The sequence below is a fragment of the Anopheles merus genome, chromosome 2L (assembly GCF_017562075.2).
Source record: "Anopheles merus strain MAF chromosome 2L, AmerM5.1, whole genome shotgun sequence".
Classification (NCBI taxonomy): Eukaryota; Metazoa; Arthropoda; class Insecta; order Diptera; family Culicidae; genus Anopheles; species Anopheles merus.
In genome coordinates, this window is record NC_054083.1 from 12,861,207 (window position 1) to 12,879,287 (window position 18,081).

The 18,081-nt window shown below is 44.6% G+C and overlaps 1 protein-coding gene across 1 annotated transcript in view; it reads left to right on the top strand.

Moving 5' to 3' along the window:
* Positions 1-215: 215 nt before the first annotated feature.
* LOC121592680 (homeobox protein araucan) overlaps positions 216-18,081 on the top strand; it is a 59,727-nt gene continuing 41,861 nt past the window's right edge. The window contains exon 1 of the mRNA XM_041914341.1: positions 216-1,289. Within this exon, the coding sequence (XP_041770275.1) occupies positions 1,185-1,289 (105 nt within the window). The 5' untranslated portion in view covers positions 216-1,184. The remainder of the gene's footprint in view (positions 1,290-18,081) is intronic.

Sequence of the window (18,081 nt, forward strand, 5' to 3'; positions counted from 1 at the left end):
TGTGAAGGGCTCGGTGTGAATGTGTGTTGGTGCAATCGAAAAAATGCCACTTTGCTCTCACTCTTGCACGTGCGGTGCGCAGGAAAAAATAAGGAGGAGGTGTCGACATGCGCTTTCCCGTTTTTTCCTTCCCCGGGATAGCGGGAGAGCGAGAGAGCAGACACCCGGTCGGTACCATGGGAGGTAAACGGAAAAGTTCACAGCGTTAGTTGTATTTCTCGTACCGGATCGAAGCCGTCGTGTGCTGGATGCTGCTGTCAGCCTTCGCCGTCGTCGTCGTTGTCGTTGTCGCAGCCGTGCAGCAGTGGAAACCTTCTTGCGTGAGTTCAGCGGAGTTTAGCGTGGCGCTGATTTGGCGCTACTGCAAACTACCGTGATTAATCTCGTGATTCCGATTGCGTAGTCGGGTTTTCGGAGTACAAACACTAGGCCGCGCGATTTGTGAAAACGTTTGCTGTAAACAAAGCCTCACCGGGTTTGTAGCGCATGTTGTCGGGTGAACGCGAGTGAACCAAAAGCGATGCTCCGGTGCTTTACGGTGTAGCGAGATATTGCAAAACAATCACACCGCAATTACAACTGCTAAGCGTTCTACAACTACTGAGTGAGTGTGTGTGTGTGTGTTAATCGAACAGGTTCGGTATTAAAAGAGCGGCGGTATTCCGTGCAGTGATACCCGTTTTGATAGTTAAAATAGTCGTGGCAAGTAGAATGCATAAACAACCAGCATCGATCAAGAGATGTCATATGTCTGACGAGTGCGTGCGATCGTTGTACGTTCTGGAAGATTGATTAAAATGTCCGAAAGCAGGCAATGTTGCTGATGATGCCGGTCTTCTGCTTCCAGTGTGAAGGTGATCACTTTACGGAGGATTGTTAGAGGTTGGCGTGAAGAAACGATACAACTGCTCGGTTGAAAGACCACGATCGATGGAAACATGTGCAGTGATAGTCAACTGGTGAAATGCAATGCAATGTGATTAAAGTGATTACTGGTAAAGCTGAAAATTAAGCCATTCATTCTAGGATCGAAAAAAAATACACACCCACAGATCGGTACAAGCTGTGCTTCTGTTTAGCGTTACACTATTTGTGCAAGCATAAAAAAACATCCCCAAGAGCAATACTTTCATTATTCAGTAATATACTACATTGGGAACGCGAGTTCATAAAAAGTTCGGTGAATGATTGAGACAGTGATTGGAGAACGGCGTTCCAGCGGCTTTGCAGTTGCAGGTGAAGAGAAAACCATGTCACATTTTCCCTTCCGAGGCTCGCCATCCGCTCAGGTAAGTTGTCGAAACCGTGTTGGAAATTCAATTCGAGGAATCATTAGTGTGATGGCAATTCAAAACTGTGACATTACTCCTGTTGAGTCTTTTAAGCTTTTTTGTGCAATGTCGATCCGTTCTCTTGTTGTGGATCGATCAAAATTTTAAAGATCAAGCGATTTTCAACGTCCTCCCCAAGGAAACATTATGACAGATAACATATTCAGCAAAGTCTGCAAAGCGAACAGTTAATCGTGTCCATCGCGTATCTATGTAACACGCGTAAGTTGAAGGGAAAACGGCACATGGAACACCGTATCCGCTAGCCCACTTCCAATCTGTTCAAAATCTGCCAAACTCAAACACACATTCACACAGATACAACCTCCGGGGAGCAGTTAAGAGATCCAGGACAGCGAACTCCCCGCGGTTGGGAGGGAAATGGGTGGACAGCAACCAAAAAAAAAGAAGGCTGAGTCCTTACAAAAAAAAAACGCTTTTAAAACTCCGCATTCAGTTTCGAACCTGAACCGATTTGTGTATGTGTGTGTTGGAGCAAAGCGCGTTTGATTGTGTGCAAAGGGAGCAAGATCATCCCCCAACACAGGCGTGGACGATGGAATGGGACGTGTTGAACATGTCAGTGGAGAGGAAAATCGTATTCACAGGCTCCAAGTTCATCCTCCACTCGGGAGGGTTCTCGCTTGTGCTTGTGCGCCTAAAGAAAGCTTTCGGCCGCGGCGCAGCATCGATTCGGATCCTTTGTGAGTGTGTGTATGTGTGTATAAGTGTCGGTGTGTTTTCATTTTATCAAAATGGCAGAAAATTGACGCGACGACAAAAAGCCACCCTGGGAGTTGAAAAGTATTGATTTTTCTATGCCAGCCCTGAGGGTTGATGTGATTTTTTTCTGACCGTTTTTATGCTCCTCCCGAAGTGTGTAGATGTGTGTGTGTGCTGTTTGGTGGGTATCGTAAGTATGTGCCTTAGCATACCAGTGTCGCCAAGGATGGAACAGTTGAGGAGTACAATTTTACTCTGGGGGGACGTTTTCGCGTTTCTAGATGTGAAGGAGTAGCATGTTCTGCCGGTGTTCAGTGAGGCATGGTGCGCTGTGTGACTGTAGCTTAAAGTTATCGAAATAGAGGTTAAAATACTTGCTGTAAAATATTTTTGCCGATATATTTTCCTCTGAAAGCAGATTTAAATAGATTTTTTTTAGTTGTACGCTGTATAAGCATAAAAGTTCCTACCGGCGACAACGCATAACCTAGCTTAAAGTAAATTGATTTCGTTGTGAGCTTTCTTCAAACTCACATCTTTTTCATCTGGTTGGATCGATATCGTGAACATTTTTTTCGTGAGCAGTGAGACGATGAGAAATAAGTTCTGTGTCACCATTATTTTCCCCCACTGGACGTGACTGGAATGAAGTTTGAAAATGATTTCAACGCTTCTTTACCAGAGCAAAATCCTGTTTAAGGGCTTAGGGCTGAATTCTTTGAGAAGATTGCGGTATGTCGCATGAATTGAATTGTTGGAAATTTTGGGAATGTGAAAAGAGCTTCTGACTGTTTTATATTCATAGACGGTTGCAAATAAATCAGTACAATCAATACATTCCAAGGTTTATTTCAAATCCGAATGTGATGATTCTTAAACCATAATAGATTGATTTATGCATTTATCAATCATCAGAAAAATTATATGCTTTAATGGATGGATAATTTTCATACCTCGAAGTAATAGCTAATAACACAGTTTTCCAATACTTGTTGCTTTAGTTTTGTGTCTTGTGTAAGCATCCTGAGGCAACACAACGGCGTTATTGAGATAACCCATCTGCAACACGTAACGTTGTCTGATTTACAATCGCTAATTATGATAATGACTGTTCCGAGGCATCAACAAGAAATCAAGCTGTTTGTTAATGTAACTCATCTGTTGCAAGCTTTTTTAAATTAGATTTTCTCTTAATTATTTCTGAATTTCCCTAAACTGCAAAGCATTGTTGTTTGAATTATTTCATAAATCATTAAGTTCTGAAGCTACATGCCTCTTTATTTAACATTGAACCGCCGAACCTTCTACGCCTGTAAACTTCACTGCAAAGATAATAATTCTTCCCCAACCGAAAAAGGGGATTCGTAGGATTTCTTCCAACATAACTTCTACTTACAAAAATGTCAACCAATTTCAACACGCCTGTGTAGCATTTTTAATTTAATGCCTACCAGGAGAAAACTTTGCTCCGGAACATTCAACAACCCTCGGGACCGCGTATTAATCAACCTGCTACACAAATAAGCCGTGCCACCCATCCCGAACCAGCAAAGCCATTGCTCGCGGCTCAGAACGGAGCACGTAAACCGGTACCTTGTTTGGACACAGCGCAAATGGGGCCATGTTGTTTGAGGATTGCTCGAGAACGGGTGGTACGGAAAAGCAGGGCCGCCTAAACTTTTCCCATTTTACAAGTGATACACTTGTTTTGCGTAGTTTTCGTAAGATTCATTTCACACAACCCGAAGCTTTCTTGCTGGGGCGTAACAAACGGGACAGCCCTTAAAAGCAAGTATCTGCAAGGAATTAAGCTGCCCAGGAGGATCCGGAACCAGTGTCGCCAGTTTTACTCCGCGTTCGTGTCAGAACATACAATGGGGCGTAGGTTTGATGTCGTCTACCGCTATGGTGTTTCCGTTCCGTGTAGCCAATCTCTTACCAACTCGGTGCCCGTGTGAGCCGGGTAGGTTGAGAATGATGTTGAACATTTTGCATAATTACCTACATTATTAGTGAGTGTGGCAAAATAAGTACACAAGGGAACTGTTGTAGTCACCATTGTTCGTAAGATGTTACACCGTACAGCTTACATCAATGGCAGAAAATGTATTTAAAGTTTTTTTTCTTGCAGGTAAAATAGCGTACGTAAAAATGTGTTAACCTCCAGGTTTAAGGTTGCCAAAAATAATATGATGATTAAAACAAAAATATGTTTCTTTGTAGTGAAAAGAAAACTGCCGACGGCTTGTTGCATTATTGAAGTTTGTAAAAAACATTCGCTTGAAGCAATTAATTTTTACAACCTTTAAACGTGTTTTTATACGTGTAAAGAAAGTGTGCGCATGTGTGTTTGTGATTGCGTGATAAACCGGTCCCGAGGGAAGTGTAGTGTGGTACAAATTAATTACGGTTTAATCATTTTCGCTACAGTAGAATGTCAACAAACGAGTGGGCGTTGTTGGGCGTGGCAGGCAATCGTGTCGTTTGCTTTATAGCGACGATTGATGCTTTCGAGTTGATGCTACCAAAGAGCGGAGCGAGTTTTTCATTCCGATCTCCGAAATGAGGCCCTAAAGACCCCTCATTAAATGTCACCAAATCGACAAGATCAGTGAGCGAGTGATTTGTGACCAGTATGGCTCGATACAGCTCACAGTATGTTGTTGTCTATTTCTTAATATGGTAGAAATGTTACTCCACAACACTTTAGAGTCTATCCATCACTAGGAGCAATTACACACAGACAGCCAATAAAGTAACCATCGGTAATTCCATCATGGTGGAATTTGTGTGTTTCCCACTCTTGCTTACTCTCGGCTCAGTAAATTTTGGTCTCCGTTTGTGCGAGCTTCATCTTACATCAAGCTGGCTCTCCGAAACGACCGAAAAAGTACAACTACTGCCCAAGCCCAAAACACAACTCTTGTAGCGACTGATGATCGCTTCTTCAGATCACTTCAAAAGGGGCTTTCGTTTAAACTTAACTTGACGTGTATTATGATAACTAAATTTACGATCTTCCTTCGATGGGTTTGCTCAAGCATCTCCAGACCACGTCCCACCACCCGTTACCCTCATCCCCACCGTAAAAAGGTACCCCGAAATGAGAAAATGATACGTCTTACTCTCATCCATCCAACCACCCATCCATCCATCCATCCATTCAGCACCGAGGCGCACAGTTTTCGTCACCCACGGACAGTGCTGTTGTTGATGGTGCTGTTGTTGAAAGGAATGTCTCTAGGGTGGTAGATGGCGTTACGTTGCAACAGTTCCAGTTGCGAGGCGCAGACACACCAAACGAACAGAGCAAGGCGAGCAAAGCGAAGATGTGCTTAACCACCACGGTGCGTAATACATTATCGTTGATGAGTTTGTAAATGGTCCAGAAAATAGAGCTGTACACAATTCCTTCCCTTCGCCGCGCTTGCTTCGTCGCTGCGCTTGCGGGGGAATGAGGCCGGTCCCCTGTTGTTATACCGCTACGGAACCACACTCAGCCAGCATCTCCTTCTGCTGAAACCCATCGGAACGCAAAGCAGCACCTTCAATAGAACATTAATAATAAGGCGAGCGCACAAGCGTGAATGCGCTGATGAATTCAATGACAGTTTGTGCGGGACAGATTTCTGTTTCGAAAGCACCACCCCAAAAACGCAAAAGAAAACGATGAGAAAATATTGTTTTTTGAGGTGTACTTTCTCAAGAAATCGCGTTCCCGCGTGACACCACCTATCCGCCCCTTGGAATGTGATCCTCCCGGCGCGGTGGTAGGCTTCACGTTGAGCTAACCAATCGAAAACTCATCTCTATTAAATGGACAAAAGGTAGCGGAGAGCCATTTGAACGCGGAGCACTTTGGTGTGAAGATTTTTGCTACAGCACTCTCAGCTTAGCGTTACGGTGCGCTTCGATTTGAATAGAAATACTTTTTTTCCACAAATCGAAACAAAACAATGCAGCCCCACGATCGGTAACGCTCGATAGGTTGAGCAAACTACAAGCTCCAAGCCATGTCGAAACCCCTCCCAAGCCGAAAGATGTACAACTTTATTATCCCGCAGCAGTTGCCACTCGAAGCTGTATTTAATTACCCTCCGAAGTGGAGCCAGATTTGTTATTGGCACCGTACTTTGCGTGTGGATCATGGTGTTCTCCGTTGTCGAGGCGCGAGTGTCTGAATGGTGTAACGAAAGCTTCGGACAGAAGTAGCCATTAGTGAGTGAGCTCACTGGCCGGCTCACGGGGCTGGCGAGGAAAGATTGTAATTCATATTGAAATTTTATGTTAATGGTTACACTTCACCACCAATCGACTTTGAACCATCTGAAGTACCACCGTGTGGACGGCGTACGACGGCGTTCCGTTGAAAGCAATCTCTTCATTGCGATCGAACACGATCGATAGGGGACACGATCAGCAGGGGCATGCGGCGTACACACTTGTTACCGAATGGTAGCCAATGTTTAAGCACATTCTCGTCGAGTTGTGCTGAAGGATCGAGTGTAAAGCTACGCATCCACTTTGCGCCAACCGTACCAAACCATCAATCGGGTGGTAAAAAGGGGGTTAATATAAAAGATGGAAAAAACTAACAACAAGTTTTTTGCTCCGCTAACAGTATACCTTCGTAAGGGTGTGTTTGGAATAGTGGTAAAATTTTCACGAATTGTTTTGCGCCCCAAAGCTGCTATATTTAAAGTTTGTTTTCTTTCCAAGGTTTGTAAAACTTTTATGCATTGACCATTTGCTTACAGTCACTATAATAAACACAAACAGCAACGTATGCTACTACCTGTGAATTTATTCGATCACACGCGCTTTTCTGAGTTTATAGTAAATAGCGCCAAGGAGCAAAAACACCAAACTTTACCTCGGTTAAAGCGCTGATAAGCGTGTTCCAACACCAATTCCATGGTCGATTGATGCAAACAAAGTTCGCGCTCGATCGATCGATCGTTATGTAAACAGCCACCATTTGTCCCCGACACATGGTCAATGAGACGCGCTCGCAGCAATCAACTAGGTGCAATGCGTGTGTTTTTTTCCTCTCTCTCTCTCTCTCTTTAAAAAAAATCCCGCCAGTTGATCGAACTTACCAGCATTGGAAACACTTTTTTGCTCTTGTCATTCAAAAACTCACGATCGAATTCGTACGCTGGATTTTGTTTCCAACGGTGTCAGGTTTCCTTCCTGTAAGTGTTTCTTTTTTTTTCTTGCCAAGCCAAAAACAACATTTTCTATCCAGCGTGCATGTTAAACGAAGAAAAAAAAATTGCGAGCAATATTTACAATCAAACCAACCGGATATGGTCAATTACACCCTTTGCAATAAAGCATATAAAATAGCGAGCGAGACGGGTCGACCGAAACTACACCGGCAGGTGACTAGTGTTGCCTTTACGTCGTTGAAATGGAAACAGTCAGCAGAAATGTACGCTTGCAGTTAGCACAGCGAAGAGGAAAGGATACGCTAAACAACAAGTAAAAAACAAGGCATCAAATCGAATTAAAAAAAACTCTACGCAAACTACCAAAAAATGTTCCATAAGCAATAAAAAATGAGACAAAAACTTGCTTCAAATCAATATATGTTTTCAAATGGAAGGAAAAACGCATCAAATTTGCAGTATGTACAATAAATTGAGATACTACTATCAACCAAAGCAAAAATAAAATGAAAACCGTTTAGCAGACATAAAGAGAAACCGACTTGAAGCAAACCCCAATAAACAAACCATAAAAAAACTCTTCTAAGGGGGGCATCGTTTTGGATCATCACTCTCATCCTCTCCCCGGCCCAAGGATTAAAAAAAAAACAACCGAAACATGTCAATTGTAAATAAAAAGAAAATCATACAAACCAACAAGAAGCGTGATGATGCATAGCGAGCAGAAAACAAGTCAAGATAATAAAGTAAAACCAAACACCAGCCCAACACATACAGCGAAACGAATCATTCGGAGGGGCTGCTTGGTTGGTTGGTTAGGGGGGAATGGAAGGGAAGTGGCGTTCGAGAGAAATAAAATTGATTACTCATAAATTACGATAAATTGCCAAATAATTTCCGGTGTATGTACTTCAATTGTTTGTGCCGTGGCGGCATTGAATGGAAATGAATCGCACCGTTCGCCAGAACGGCTTTCGCTGGCGCAAGGGAAATCCAAACGATAGCCACGCGGTCGAACGTGGGTGAAACAGAAGCCGGCCAGCATGCGCAGGAAAACATACGAGAAAGCGGCAAAAAACCATTGTGAGAATAGAAGCAATAAAACGCAACACCAAGCCAACACTGATGCAACGCTCAGAGTGGAAGGAAAATAAAAATTGATTAATTTATTAAAACATATACTAACCCTCGACCGCACCAGACCGATGGGTGGGAATGGACGAATATTGGATGAAAACAATTGTGCGTCCTCAATTTAGCAACTGATTCTCTAAATGGAAAGTGGGAAATAGCACAAAGTGTGCTTTTATAAAATATATGTGACATCGTTACAATATCATTAAACAGATCTTCATTTACAAAGAAATGGAAAAAAAAGTTTCATCAGTACTCAACCAAAATGACATGTACCTGACGAGACATAAATGTGCTTTGCTTACCTGTTTTGTACTAGCAAAAACTAATTCATTCATACGGCATAACAAAAGCGCTCTGCAACCCAACTCATGAATGAATCGAACAGTTTCATTTCTCGTAAAAACAACTGCCAATAATTAAAAAAAACAGAAACACACAACGTTTATGGCTAGACTAAACAGTTCAACGTTCTACGAATTTGTCCATTTCATCGCAATCGAGAAACCTGGGAAACAGAATGCAAACGTATCGCCAGGTCGGCTCGCTCGCTTTGCTGACATTTCACATACAATTGTACACTGCAAACCGTACCAAAAAGAAAAACTTCCACATCCGCACGGAAGCGTAGCGGAACTTGAAACTTGCACAGTTCAAAAGCAAAAAAACACACACCCATGTCTGAACGCAAACGTGTTAAAAATTGCTTTACACGCGATCATGTGGTAGGACATCGATCGAGCAACTTAGTCAAAACACGGTCTGGAAAATTTTGATTAAGCAGTTTTGGCACAGCGTGAAGCTCACAAACAAACAAAGTCAACTACATAATCAATCAAGCACTGAAGGGAATGTGATTATTGCTTCAATTAAGCAAAATGCTCTGGCTCCGAAATGAGGTTTTTGTACTTTAAACTTACAGGACGATTAACAAAAAACTGTTTTTCCTTAAACATTTTGGAAACTTTACGCACAGCAAATGGAACGCAAAACAATGCCATGCTAACCGGTTTATGGGACGTTGATGGGTAATCTATGCTGCTGCAAAAAAAAACACACACACACACACACACACACACACACACACACACACACACACACACACACACACACACACACACACAACTTCCCGAAAATGTCCGTAACACTATGAATCATTTATTTGTCCCTTATTACCCTTGCCCAGAAACAATAGCTCCAATAAGTTCCATCGCACACGTTTCATTCATTCCGCTTATTGTACATTCGTCAAGCGTACCATGATCGTGATGAGTTTTGGGTGACATACATCGTAACATTATCAGCATAATTCGTGCCCCGTCTCGTGGCCCCTCCACGGCGACGGCGATCGACCGGCGATCGCTGTCGCGCGGGCAAGATTTATGAAGCGTACAACGACGTTTTAATTCGCCACAGCAAAATCATCGTCCCAGCAGATGGGAGGATGAACCTTTGGGTGTGTTTGAATTATACATAAGCAGCGATACCGAACGTCCCCACTGGAGGAAACCCATTCCCACGCCAAGATTTATCGAATCCGGTGCAGTATCGCACATTAGCGTCCATTAGAATTGACTTAACAAATGTTACGCTTTTGTCGTTGCTGGTTTGGATTTTTTGTTTTGTTTGGCTTGTGTGTGCTCTTTGCTATTTTGCTCATGTAAAAAAAAAACAAAATGCCCCACAATATATGAGTATGCCATACTCACTCAACTTCACTTTTGCTGATCGCCTCACCACCATTCACCACGATGCGGATCTATGTGTGGCGTATGTTGATCGTGAAAGCAAGAGCATGAATGTTAACTAAGACACACACAGACCAAAACGCTCGAAACATCCCGTACGAAAGGAACCCCAAAACTTAGATACCTCGTTTAGAAATGTATCAAATATCGCTGATTACCTTTTCGGGTCTCTTTTTTACAGTGGAGTTCGTTTGCTCGTTCCGATTTTCTTGCCTCCCTGTGGAAGAACACGCTCAGTGATGCGCCCCGTGTGTTGAAAGGCGATCCAGATTCTTCAAATTGATTGCTTATGGGGTTCATAATTCTTCACGCGTCGTACGATCGGCGAGGTACAACGCGAGGGCTGGCAAAGGGCTCGCCGGCTCGATCTGGAACCAAAAGGACTTGGGCGGCCGGCTAGTCGCGCGTTAAGACAAAACCCGAATTCCGTGCCTTGTCGCGGCGGTAACAAGAACCCTCCCGGCCGGCCAGTTTAAAGTGCGCACGAAAACGCTAAGAAGGAGCGCGTGAGCGAAGCATGTTTGAATGAAACGGCATGAAGAGAGTGTAAAACAAAAAAAAACAAAGAACTGCCCTAAAGAAACCGACGCTGGGGATGGAAGCGTGTGGGGAGCTTGAAGACAAAAAAAAACAGATGGTTGATTTCAATTTACACCTTTGTCATCGGGCCGAAAATGCAAAAGGCCGCCAACGGCCACGCAACGTAACCGAAACGTGGTAATTTGGTCACCTATTTGGCAGCTGGAAACACTGAAGGGGGGAAACACCTCTACAGCCTGGTCGGCTCAAGTCGGTTCATTTCTTGTTTTGGTGTGTTGTGTGTTGCCATCTCTAGCGCGTGTTTGTGTGTATGTGTATGTGTGCATTAATATGTTCACGCACTGTGTCTAGTGCGTCCTTCGATCGCTTTCGTGCCTGTTCAGCCTGTTATTTTGGGCCTGTTCTGTTTCCACCGCACGAGATAACTCGAGATTGATGAGTTTTTCCGTTTGACGTTTTGTTGTTTGTTTGAACATCTCCAGCGCAAAAAAAGGAAACACAAGAGGACAGATACACCGTTGCTGGGATGGCCTTTTGCTTCGGCTGGTGAGCTTGGTGGGTCCATCTGCGGTTGCTACGATCGCATCACCATCGGTTACTTTTGTCAAGGGCAATTAGCACAGAAATTTATAGCCTGTTCCTTGCCACTGCCACTGCCCTATCGTTCCTGTCTGCTCGATTCCTTTCGGTAACATGTTTTGCATGAGCTGGAAACCATTCTTTTATATGATAAACTAAAATTAGGATGGAAGAAACAAAGCCGCACTTACAGCTTTAGCTACTATGCGAAAACATAAAAAAAGTAGAAAAAACTTTAATTATTGTTAGACGAATGAAACACAGCGTTTGAAGTTCGAGACAGAGCGCTAGACGGAGTATGTATTCAATGATCATCTACATTCTTTGACAGCACAGACGGACACACATTGACACAGAGATTATAGTTTTGAATAAGCCATTCGTTGCCCTAAAGCCTCTATTGTGCTTTGAAATTGGGCGCCCTGAAGTAGGCGAATAAGAAACTGAAAGCAAAACGGTTCACTGGCGATAATAAGTGCATGACTATAAAATGTTGAAATTTATACCTCATTAGCATTACTTTTTTATTTTGTAGCCTCCCACTGGGGCCGAACTTCCGCCCTGTTCCAATATGCGGGACTGATGTTTTTTTTAAATACTAAATTGAATAATATTTTCGCACATGGGAAATAACACAATCATACAGACCCATAAAACAAGTTGAAGAACAAAACGGAGTAAGGTAGCGGGCATGATGGTGGTGGTGGCTGGTAGCGCTGTGTAAACAGCTAAATTGGTTCGCTACATTTTTTATTTTTTATACACATTCAAAGTGTCTTTAGCTGTCTTCTACGACATCTTCACCCCAGTGGTGTTTGAGCTGAGAAAAGGGGCCAATACTATGCATAATGCGTGCCCTGGTGCAGTTGCAATTCGCCTCGGCCAGCATTAACGCTCGATCACACGCCGCATGCGTATGTTCTGCATTTCTTCTGCTGTACCTCTGTAGAGTCACCGCACGCGCCCTTCGCCCATGATCACCTAGGTTTTTAATGCATTCGTTGTTGTGGGGGAACAAAAAATAGCGAACCCCTTTACCCTGCTAAGCCCGTGGCAGCATGCTTAAGCTTGGGCGGGTTTTTCGCGCACTCCTTCTCCCGTGTTTCCAGACGCGATCGTGATCGTGCGATGGGTTTAATTAACACTTTTATTGTATATAATTAATATTAGAACGCTGGCGGCCGAACAATGTAAAGTAATAAATTTCAACAAGTAATGGCATGGCGTGATTGTTTGAAATGCTTGAAATATTTACCACTCACCTCACCGCCTATGTTCCGGTTCTGCCTTCTGTCGGGGTCGGTGCAGTTTTGGGGCGCAATTCGTGTACGCCTATCTACCTTCTGTTAAGTGAACTGTTGTGCGCCCGATCAGTACATGGTGTACTTTGTACTGTGTGAGTGTTTCTCTTTGCTTGTTTTTTTTTGTGTTGTTTGTGAGTGGCTTGTTTGCATGCTTGTCCAGCAAAGCGACACAAAGATCGGGGCCGGGAAAGCTGCCTGGAATGGATCACTTACCTTGGCCAAAGATGGGTTCGGTGGTGGCATTGCTTCGATTACGATCGCTTACCCGTAAGGGTAGTACTGCCTGACGTGCCAGTGGAACCGTTTCCGGCAAACGATTGGAAACCTTCTTTTTTGTGTCCGATCGCGGTAATCCTTAAATGGTAGCCCTTCCAGTGCCCAGCACATACAGACACTTCCGTCAAACGGTTTTTCGACCAGCCGGTCAGGCGTTGAAGGGCGTCACAAGCAGAAGTCAGCAGGGGGATAGAGGTGAGGGCAATTACAGGAATTAAGCAAACAGTGACAACGAGCCGTCACAAAGTCACTTTGACTGCGGAATTGAATTGTAATTAGTGGCAATAAAATTGTTTCGTTTGTATGTATGCCAGGTTTTGCTTCGTTTTTTTGTGTCGTTGTTGCTCCTTTGTGGCTCACTACGTACACAGTACGGCAGCAAAACGACAGGTACCGTTTTATAGACACACGCCATACCGGACTAAGAAGACCAGACTGAGAGGAACCCGGAGGGCGAAGGAAGATCGGTGGTTTATGATGGCTTTATTACGCGCAACATTCCTTCGGAGGGGGCGCAGTAATTGAAATCCGTACTGCAATGTTTTCCGTGTTGTAAGGCGCTCGAAGTGATCAAGAAATGTTGAATACGTTATAACTAGATTCTTGTTGGAAGTATCGTGTCGACAATTATATTATACAGTAAAGAGAGCATTTAACTTACTTTTTCGATTCGAGATTATATCAAAAAGCTTTGAGGAAGTGTGTCAAGAGTTTCATGTAAAGTAAAAACGTTTGCTAAAGGAAACATACTCAATGAATAATGCTTGTACAATATTTAACATATTTCAGATGAAAATAATTCCACCTTTGGTTTCTGAATCTAAATCTTTTGTCGGCGTTATTCGGTATTTGTAATTTGGAAGCAAAGTAGTAAGCTGTCTTCAGAGTTAACGTTGAGCAACAGCTTTAGCGCTTCCGTTGCGCGTGCCATGCACAAATCAGAACCTCAAAACTTCTATATCCCGTGAAAAGATCTTATTTTTCTCCTATTTGGCGTATTTGGTATCCAGCTTGTAATGGGGTTTATTCACGCACGCAGCACCATTCCCAGTGGCGGCGCTTACGTGTACAATCTAATGCAAACCACCGTCCTTTCTTCGCTGCTAGTTACCCTCCATCTCAAGATTGAGTGAAAAAAGTCAACTACATGAAACGAGAAAACATTTTTCGCTCCCAATCATTATTAGTGCGATAAGCAAAAAAGCACCCGACAAATCAAGGGAGTAGCAGAAAAAACGCACACGCAGAACATGAAAGTAGAAAAAAACCTACACAACATCCAACATGCACACAAGTAAGTGAACCAGGCGACCAGGCCGACCGGAGGCCGGGGATCGGTCGAGTTTAGGCTTGGTTCGGCTTGTTCCCTTGCGTTGAATGATGGTGTTTTATGTGCTACATTGTGGTGATCAATCATTTCACGGTTGCACACGCCAGCAGCAGCAGCAGCAGCAGCAGTAGTAGTAGTTCGAAAGAAGCTTGGAACACCCGTTCGCTTCGTTCGTTTGCCGCGAAGAAAACTTTCCCTGCGCCGGGATGAAATTGACACAACCTTTTGCCGTGGCTGCGACCGCCGCCGCCGCCGTACGAGCTGACACATTGTTATCGTGTGGGCCGCCCATTTTATTTCACCTCCATTGCGGTTACCCAACCTCGGTGCACGGTGCCGGCGGCACATCATCCTCATGGTGTCTCACTTGCTCCCGCCACAACCCGGCGTTCGACCGAGGAACGTGTCAAAAGCATATCTTAATGCAATACGTTATGCTGATGATGCCCACGGAGCGCTCCCGGATTCTGGTCCCTGGTGTCGCTGAGGTGTTTTCCCTCTCCAACCGCATTCCCTCCCGATCGCTTCGTTGTTTTCCTCCGCATCCCTCTTTGGTGGAAGGTATTTCTGATGCAAAAAGAAGGCATTTTCCCACACACATACACGCTCCGGCAAATGCACAAATCGATGGGAAGAAGTTGGTTGGCATCTGCTGCGGATCGGTCCCGGTGCGAATTGCGAATGGAAGTAGTTAAAGAGGCCGTCCGCTGTATCTTTCGCGCATTTGCACCGTTTTACTTGAAGAGGTTACCGTGACAAAGCGAGCGAGGCCGAAGAAGAAACGTAAAAAAGTGCTCCAAGCAGTTGTTGTGCGCTGCTTTTGCGCTTGTCTTTATGGGGTGGACCTGCAGCTAATCTATTACTTGCAATGGGAGTGCTTTTTTGTTTGCTTCCTCCACTCTCCAGACGCTTAATGGAGTCCAGAGCCGGGAGCAAAGCAAGCAGGGAGGGAATTCTTATGCCGCCTAGTCGTGAGCTTGCGTGCGCTTGCACTAATTTCATAATTATATATCGGCAGGATGGAAGAAGCGGGGAGAATGCCAAGAAATTTGCTTCCACTTTACTTTACGGAACGAGTTAATTGACTTTCAAGTGAACTATTTGAAATTCATGCTGCTCCAAAGCTGCACAACAACATAGCTCTCCCTCCCATTTTCCCTTTGCTTTTCTCGCCAGCTCCATCTCTCCCTCTTGCGATATCTATCTCTTTCTTTCCCCTCTATCGCACTGCTAGTTGACGGAGCGCGAGCTGTTGCTGCTTAAAAGGTTTCCCGAATTAGCTTATCTTATCGTGGCCGTGCCGCAAATGCAACTCTAATGCTGCGACGCGCTATGACGAGCTTAGAAAAATAGCGCTAGAGAGAGGGTGAGCTGTGGACACCCGCACATTAAACTTCTTCCCTCGCGGATGTGTTCCGGCGAATCGGCCATCTCGCCCCATTCCCTGGCAGGGGGTGGAGCGTGAAATGCAAACGGTTGTAATTGCATTACCTCACCATCACGATTAGCCGCACACAACATTATTATCCGCAGCACCCATCAGCGATCAAAGTCGGCCAGGTAGTTGCGACCGAGCTAATCTGCGAATGTAAAGCATCGTCGTCTTTTGCTTCTTTTATTAAGAGTGAATTCCACTCTCGCCTTTACCTCGCCTTGCTGCCCCACCAACCTCGTTTGCTCGACGGTAATGAGTGCATAAATATTTATTTCAAGCTTTTCGTAACACGGTTACATTTACGAAAAGAAAGAGAGAAAAACAAGTTTAGCTAATCATTTTCATTTGTGGGATTCGAGGAGGAAATTTACCAACCCACCGCTTGCCCTAGTTACCGCCACAAATTGACTAATTTGTTGACAGCAACACACTTTGCCAAAAGTGAAATCATGTTTTTATCAACTTTTCAGTTTCATTCACGCCCCCGGGGTGCAGCGCAGGTGTCTCGCAGTTAATGGAGGCTAGTTTGTTGTTTTTTTTTTTTCTCGCTCGCCTTTTTTCACTTGCTCCCATTTGTAGTTTCTCTGCTTGTGCAATCATTGCCCGCAGTCGGTCGGCCGATCTGAACTCATTTATGCTCGCAATCAGTGATTTTATTGCGATCACATGAAACCGGTTGCGTACCCCTTGGTGACCAGACAGACACTCCCGTCCTGCTGGATGTGGGGTTAATTTGTAAAACATTCTCGTCATCGATTGATCCATATTTTGCGTTCCGTTTTAGTTCCGATGCAGCAGCAATGTGGGGGGGGGGGGGGGGAGAAGCCAAACTGTGTTTTGGAAGTAGGTATTTTGAAGAGACGCAGAAATGTCATACACTTCACCTCATTTCCTAGCTAGCACGTGCGGTATTGTTTTGACGCGGTATTGATTTAGAGCTTTTTCGCAACGCTTGGCTGTCTGCTATTCTTGCTGAGGCAAACAAAGTGGCCACATAAACCCGGTTTCTAGATCGATCGAAATGCAATCACCCAAAATGCACAAACCACCAGACGGTTTGCGGTCACCTTACCTGCTCGGTTCAGACAACTGAGGCTCGCTTCATTGCTTTTTATTTGTTGGGTTGTATCGCTTTCCATCGCGGGGTACAGTTGTGGACTAATTTATCGCGCCGGCTTTTTTTGACAGTTTACTTGTTTTTCTACTCAAAACGTCTTCGGCTACCTTTGCTTTTGAATGTTCCTGTTTTACAAGCCCACCGAAAAGGCGGTGTGGCAAACGCAGCCGCGGCCCGCACTTCGACGGTCCCACTGCCAGACAGCCGATGAAAAACTGCAACGGACCCATTTGATGTGACATTTATTTGAAAGTTTAAGTGGACTGACCGCCGCGATGAACTGCCCCCGGAGGGTAGGGGTGCTGACATTCTGACCTTTCCGCGCATTCGAATTTTGGCGTGGTGTAGTGGTGGCGGTATTACCCGCCTGTCATACCAGTCCCTTCCGGGCAGTCATTCGTTCGCAGGTTTTATTTGACTGTTTTGTGTGTGAGTCTTTTTTCTCATTTTTCCGCTACTTGCCTATCGCGAACAGTGCCGTACGGCCCTGCTGGCCGTAACTTAAGAAGGGCCTCGCTTGATTTATGAACAAAGTGTAGGGACGCGCAGCTAGAAGAAAAAAACAAAAACCAACACATTAACGCCGGCCGGCCTGGCCGTTTACACTTTTGTCGTTGTCTTGTTTTGGACAATTTTTTTATGTACTCTTGTTGCTAGTTGTCATTTTTATTATGTCTGCGCAGCCGTCACTGCTTGTATGTCGCAGCCCACCCTTCCGCTTTTAATTCCTTCGTCCCATGTTGTTTCCACTCCGGATGCATTCGTTGCACCTTTTTTGCAATTCCGATTCCGGCTGCTAGAGCCGCTAGAAGTTTGCATTTATTTGCCGCAAAGGCACACGCTTTCCGCTCACGGGGTGTAGATCGAGGGCGACACAGAATTCCCCGACTCGGGGGCAATACATGGTGTCAGCGGTGCGTGCGTAGCGGGAGTTGGTAATCGATTTACGGACCTTCCCTTCGATTCCGTGGCCCGATCGATCGATCAGCGGTGTAGTTCCGCACACCGGAAGTATTAATATTTATAGTGACAACAGACAACAGCAAAACGCTTAGCAAAGCAACCACCAATAACACGAATCGAATGGGGTCCAATCCCTTGACAAAAACCACAAACTAACTGCCCCGATCGAGACTGGTGGTCTAGGAATTGCAGGTTTCGTGATGCAGGCGGGTCGGTTTGGCACGTAGGGCAGGAAGAGGCAAATATCATAAATAAAAAAAAAATGTTGTGACAGTTTTTCCACAAGGGAAATGAATTATAATCACATTAAAGTCCATCACACGACACGCTTTGAAATCGTGCTTTCCTTCTTATTTGCTTCGACCTCGACCCACCGTTCCGGCCCACGGTACGGTGCCAGCAGAAGATTCGTGAATGGATGGACGGGATG